This window comes from Ochotona princeps, chromosome 2 (genome assembly GCF_030435755.1).
Source record: "Ochotona princeps isolate mOchPri1 chromosome 2, mOchPri1.hap1, whole genome shotgun sequence".
Classification (NCBI taxonomy): Eukaryota; Metazoa; Chordata; class Mammalia; order Lagomorpha; family Ochotonidae; genus Ochotona; species Ochotona princeps.
Genome location: NC_080833.1, coordinates 114,033,614 through 114,039,834, shown reverse-complemented (window position 1 = coordinate 114,039,834; position 6,221 = coordinate 114,033,614). Strand labels below are relative to the sequence as shown.

The 6,221-nt window shown below is 55.6% G+C and overlaps 1 protein-coding gene across 2 annotated transcripts; it reads right to left on the bottom strand.

Moving 5' to 3' along the window:
- Positions 1–1,766: 1,766 nt before the first annotated feature.
- NHLH1 (nescient helix-loop-helix 1) lies at positions 1,767–6,021 on the bottom strand. 2 transcript variants are annotated; one of them, XM_058660503.1, is made up of 3 exons: positions 5,949–6,021; positions 5,291–5,432; positions 1,767–2,437 (listed from the first exon to the last, which is right to left on the bottom strand). In XM_058660503.1, the coding sequence occupies exon 3, from the start codon at positions 2,272–2,274 to the stop codon at positions 1,873–1,875; it is 402 nt and encodes a 133-aa protein (XP_058516486.1). In that variant the 5' UTR covers positions 2,275–2,437; positions 5,291–5,432; positions 5,949–6,021; the 3' UTR covers positions 1,767–1,872. The 2 variants fall into 2 exon arrangements, with proteins under 2 accessions (XP_058516486.1, XP_004589143.1); XM_004589086.2 differs by lacking the exon at positions 5,949–6,021 and having other exon boundaries at positions 5,291–5,728.
- Between the last annotated feature and the right edge of the window lie 200 nt (positions 6,022–6,221).

Here is a 6,221-nt window from a genome sequence, read left to right as displayed (position 1 = left end):
TTGCTCAAGCCCATGGGACACAGGAGCTGAAGCACAACATCAGAGAAGTCGGTGAGTGTCACTCTGTGTCAAGCGGGGCACCCATGGGGCCTGTGGGTTACACCTGCCCCTGGCCCGTACCCTGTGGCCCTTCTCTCTGTCTTCATTCCTCTGTCGTTCTGAGCTGCCAGGCCTCTTCAGAAGAGCCATCAAGACCTAGGAGACTTGGTCCCATCCTCCCATAACCAAAAGCCAGCTTCCCCACCCAATCAAGTGATCCACAGCCATCCCTGGTGCTAGAACGAGGTCACTTTAATGTCTCTGTCTGAACTTGAAAATGCCACAGGAGGGAATCACACACAGGACTCGGGGTCTGCTTTCAGATCAGGAAGAAGCAAGGGTTCCAGGGCAGGGCGAGTGGGATTGTCTGGGAGTGGAGGGTCCTTGAGGAAGGATGCCCGGAGGGGCACTAGCTTGGAAGACGACTAGTACGTCAGGATAGGCAGTGGCCGGGAGGACAGGGCTGGGCATGGGGGGCGCAGGGGATGCAGGCATACCTGGGGGCAGAGCAGGAGTAGGAGAGGAACAAGGGAGGTAAGAAGAGAGGCCATTGCTGGGCGTGCCTCACTCTACCCCAAAGTGCACAACTCGGCAATAAATAGTGACATTTATAAATAAATAAATAAATACATAGATGAATAAATAAATACATACATACATAAATATCCTTGCAGCGAGGAGTTTGGTGTGAGGGAAGAGAGAGTACGGACATCAGTGAGTATGTCTCCTGCACAGGTCCAAAGGGGCTGCCTTCGTGGTAGGCAGACCCTGGGCAGCAGTGAGCAGGCGAGGCTCAGGGACTTGGAGAGAGGGGTGCAGAGGGCCACCAGGCCAGGGAGGCAGTCTTTTCCCCTGCCAAAGGCTGATTAAGGGAGCTTCCCAACACACACACACACACACACACACACACACACAACAGGCTGGAGGGCCAGGAGAAGTGAGCATTCCCAGGGGACGGTAATAGGGCCTCACTCCCTGCAGCGGAGGGAGATGGGACCCGAACGGGTTTTGCACCTTTTCAGGGTAGGCTGAGATGCTGCCCACTCATGGCCTGGACCCTTGCAAGTGGTCTGGGCCTTTCCTGGGATGTCGGCCCTTATCCAGGATCTAGATTTGACCTTTCTCTAGTGGCACACAGGGAAAAGGGAAGCTGGAATGGGAGGTGTGGGAGAGGCAGGGGTGCTGAATTGCTGGGACAAGGCACTCACTACCAAGTGGGGTCTGAGGTCTGAACCTTTTAAACTTCAAGAATAAGATGGGCAAAAGAGAAGTAGAGTTGTTCCAGCTGCTCCGAGTACCCCCTGGCAGGGGTCTTCCCATTCCTTACCCTCCCACCCCATCCCCAAGCTGGCTAGACTGAAGTGGGAGCAGGAAGTCCCCTGCCCGCGGTCACCCTAGCCCTTCCCCCTTTCCAGTACAGAAGCCCTATCCCCACCATGGGCATAGAAAGCTGACTGATGAGGGAATCAAGCACGGGTCTGGGGTCAGGGAAAGTCTGGACCTAGGGGTAAGAAGAGGCAGCAACTCATTCGATCTGCCACAGGGAGACCCTGAGTGTGCCTTAGCCCAGCAAGGGCTCCATACTGTAGGCTCTAGCCAACCATTGTGACCCACTGGGCTCCAACAACCCCCACAGGAAAACGGCCCCAGGATGGCCGATCCGGGAAACAAAGTCGCATTCAAGTGGAGGTGGTGAACCCTGCCTGAGCGGGCGGCCTTTGCGCCTGGGCACCTCGGTGCGGGTTCTGGGGAGGAGGAGGCGCCGCTCCGAACCGAGAGGCAGCAGTGACAGGAGACACAGAAGCCCAGAGCAAGCGCGACTCCGGGGCGAGTTCAGACGTCCAGCACGTGGTTCAGGTAGGAGATGTAGCAGATGGCAAGGCGCAGGATCTCGATCTTGGAGAGTTTCTTGTCAGGCGGCAGCGTCGGGAGCAGTTTGCGCAGCTCGGCGAAGGCCAAGTTGAAGGCTTCCACTCGGATGCGCTCCCGCGTGGCGTGCGCCGTGCGGTACTTGGCAGTGGCGCGGCGTCGGCGCCTGCGCTCCTCCCGGCTCAGGTGCTGCAGGTCTTTGCGACCTGGCTCTCCCGGCTCTAGGCTCCGGGCCTGGCCCCCTCCAGGACCCCCCGGCCCAGCACTCTCAGGACCCGCCCCGCCCCCACAGTCGCTGAAACCCGACTCGGTCTCCGAGTGAGTGGGAGGCAGGTCCAGCTCCATCGTATCTGAGTTGAGCATCATGATGGAAGACCCCGAGCCCGGGCGATTGGGATCCCCTCCCTACCCCTCCCTCCCTCCGGGAGCTTGAATGCCGATTGCGGGAGGGGCAGGAAGGGCACCGGACACTGAACTCTGGCAAGCCGAGCCACTTCAGGGTTTCATGGTCAGCGTCCCAGCCCGGAGCCTGGGAAAGAAAACAGAAAACCAACTGGGTCAGAAGGAGGGAGGGGGAAGTGGACAGCTCCCAGCGGTGGTGCAGAGGAGGACGGCTTGAGAGGAGCTGGGAGGGGGGTGGAGCTGTGAACGTGAGGAAGAACTGGCACAAGGATGGGGCTTTGGAGTCTGGGCTGGAAGCTGGAGCAGTTGGAGGGCAGTGGAAAGAACACTACCCAGAAGGGAAGGCAACCCGGAAAGTCACAAGGACTGCGGGAGTGATGAGGACACACCCAGCAGGATGGGACGATAGAACTCTAAAACAGGGCAACGTATTGAGACGTTGGACCTGCTATGATGTGTTGGATATGACATCCAAAACGCAGGCAACAAAAGCGCACATAGCAAAGTGGGGCAGCATCAAACTCAACTTTAGAACATAAAAGGCACAGTCAGTCAACAACTTACAGAATGAGAGAAAAATACCTGGCAAGGAGTTAATAGACAGAACACGTGAAGATCTTCAAACCCAGTAATAAAAAATCATGTAGCCTGACTAAAACGCGGGCAAAGGATTTGAACGGGTATTTCTCCAAAGATGACACACAAACAGGCAACAAGTATATGAGAAAGATGCTTAACATCACGAACCATTAGGGAAGCACATCAAAACCCAACGAATTATCCCTTCACACCCATCAGACCGACTCCTAAAATAAAACAAAGTCAGTGTTGGCAAGGCTGTAGAGAAACGGGACTCCTCGGACCCTGTTGGGGAGGTGATAAATGACACAGCCTCTGTGGCAAACAGTATGAATGTTCCTTGGAACCAAAATCAGAACTCCTACACGATCCAGAAATCCCATTCCTGGGTACATAGCCAGATAAAGACACCCAGGTTCACGGGAGCACTCCCCATGACAGCCAAGAGACAGAAGCAGCTCAAGTGGCCATAAGTGAATGAACAGAGGAACACGATGTGACAGAAACACACAGGGAATATTATCCAGTCTTAACAAGGAAGAAGTCTTAAAAATGAAGCTGGAGGAGACAAGGCTGAAGGAACAAATACTGTACGATTGCTTTTGCATGAGGCCTCTGATTCATGGAAGTAGAAAATAGAATGTAGGTGGCCACAAGCTGGAGGCAGGACAAGGGAAGTTGCTAAAATGACACAGAGTTACACATAGGTGACAGAGATGACCTTGCAGCTCTTCTACACACCAGTGGAAATATACTTCACAGTCTTGAGCAGTACTCTTAAAAGGGGCCAAAACGGTGACCCTGGGGTTATGCATGTCTTTTTTTTTTTAATGGTACCAGGTAAACAAATAAGAGGGAAAAGCTGAGCAGGATCAGAGCCACAGTACCGAGAAAGGTTGCCTACGGCTCCAGACCTTTCCTACCTTGAGCAGGGGTGCAGAGTAGGGGAGATAGGGAGTGGGGACGCAGGGCTGCAGGCTTTGCTCTGCCAACCCCTTCCCCTCCCTTGCAGGGCCCCTCCACAGCCATGCTCCTTGAGGGTGGAGGGTGGGCAGACATGCAGATTGCCCCATTGTACAGTGGACTGGGACATATGGAGCTCAGCACAGCTGGCCCAGCCCGGTCCCTCCCAGCCCCCTAGACCTCCGCAACACAGGCGCTGCCTACATCAGATCCTACCAGAACAGCATCTCCTCTCACCACAATTCCCAGCCCAGGACCAGCCCTTCCTCCAGCTCTGTCCTCATCACCAGCAGCCCATGACATTCCCTGGCCCTTTTGGAGACTTTACAAGGAGGCCTGGGAAAGGAAAAGTGATCCGTTTCCTGCCCCAACACTCTCCCACAGCCCGAGACAATTCTGACATAGACCCAGCAGGCAGACAAGGAGGACACAGACAGCTTCTTGGATCCACCCTTGTGGCATTCACCCTGAGACAAGAAAGAAAATCTGGTACTTGCTCCCAGGGAATAAAGCAGGAGCTTCACCTGGGAAAAGCTGGGGAAAGGGCTCCGTGTGGGAGGATGCATCACGGGGGCAGGAGGACTCTCAGTTGCCTTCACTTTTCCTTAGTGGTCAGAAACAGGCGCTGAGGCTGCCCCCAGTCACATCTGCCCTTCCTCCCTGGCCCTGGCGCTGCTACCTGCAAGACTCCCAGCTCTGCCCCCAGGGCCTTTCCCCATCCTACCACTGAGAAGAGAAGTTCCAGCCAAGTCCACAGTTACAAAGCTCCGTGGAGATAATAGGGCACACAAGTATGTCCACACCATAACACAAAAGAGAAGGTGGTCAGTGCTAAAATACAGAACACATCTCATATGCCGGGGTCCAGGGGAGCAACAGGGGATGGCAATTGGATGGGAGGCCCCAAATTCGACATCTCCCAGTATGTCTCTTGTCCCCAACACCCAGTCCCCAGGCATGGATTGGGAGCAAGGGTTCAGCTGTGGAATTTCTCAGCCTGATTCTCCCTCTGCATGGTCCCCACATTCCCCCATCCCTGGTCCTTATGCCATGCTTTCCTCTCTCTCTGCTCCCTCCACCTGGCCCAGACCGTCTCCACCTGCGCCACAGACTTCCCAGCAGCAGTCTCTAGTTCCCTATCAAGTCCTTATGCCCAAACCCACTTCTGATATCAAAGTTCCAGGCACTAAGGGCTGGAGAAACGGCAATTCCGAGCATCCAGGCTAGCACTTCCCAGCCCTACTTCTGTCGGTCTCAGCCGGGCTGAGGTTAGAGAGGCCTGGAGTCAAAGAAGAGACACGGAGTGAGAAGAGAAGCAGAGCTGGAGAGACACAGCAAAGAAGAGAGGAATCCCAGAAGGAGATGTGTGAGAGGTAGCTTGAGCTGGAGAAGGGGAGGGTTGTGCCCACCCCTCCCCTACCCCCAGGACCCTCTTTACCTAGGAAGACCCTGGCAGGGGATCCCAGCCGGCAGGACAGGGGGTGACGTTGGTGGCCCCAGTCACCTCTGGCTTCTCAGGATCATCCGTCTGCAAAGTTAGTGACCAGCTTTCTAGAGCCCTCGGGGGCAGCGTTGCATGGCTGTACAGGATCCGGGGTGGGTGCAAGGGGTACACATGGTGAGGAGATGTTGGGCCCGGGTGGAAGGAGTAGACCTGACAATTCACCAGGGCCACCCAGCCCTCACACACACACTCACACACACTCACAGATACATAACACACACCTGAGCTGACCCAGCCCTGTATTATATATATGGAGATACACACACACACCCCCAGCCTTCCATTGGCTGGCCTGGCCCCCCCTCATCAATATTAAACAGCCAGGCCAGGCAGTCATTGGCAGAGGGATCTGGGAACCCCCCGGGAGCTGGGGGCGGGGGCTGGCCCTGGGGGGGGTGTGGGTAGAGGGGGAGCAGGGACATCTGTTCTCCATGCATATTTCATAAGCAAGAAATGGAGAGCTGGGGAAGGGGTGGGGCTGGGGCGAGAGCCAGGGCAGGACCACAGATGAACCCAGCAAGCCAGGCTGAAGTGTCAGAAATTCTGAGTCCCCTCTGGAACTTTGACAGCTCCTCCTAGGTGTCTCCCTTACCTGGGAAGAAGGCTTCCCCAGGTCCAAGCAAGGGAGCCAAGAAGGGAGCCCTCGGACAAAACCAGGACACAGATGAAGACGCCAGGGTCCTGGCCACTGCCTTTTTCTGTCGTAAAGGCTGGTGCCCCGCCCTCATACCTTGGGACTCAGTCTCCCCACCCCTGTAACCCTGGTCCCCACCCTCCTACCTACCCAGTCACCAGAAGAAAAGTGGAACCAGACTCTAGACATAGACTCCCACAAGGAATTTTCCTGAAGGTCTCAGTTTAACCT

What these genes read in the sequence shown, in the direction of transcription:
- NHLH1 (XM_058660503.1), bottom strand. Translation starts at nt 2,274, where the DNA reads ATGATGCTCAACTCAGATACGATGGAGCTGGACCTGCCTCCCACTCAC.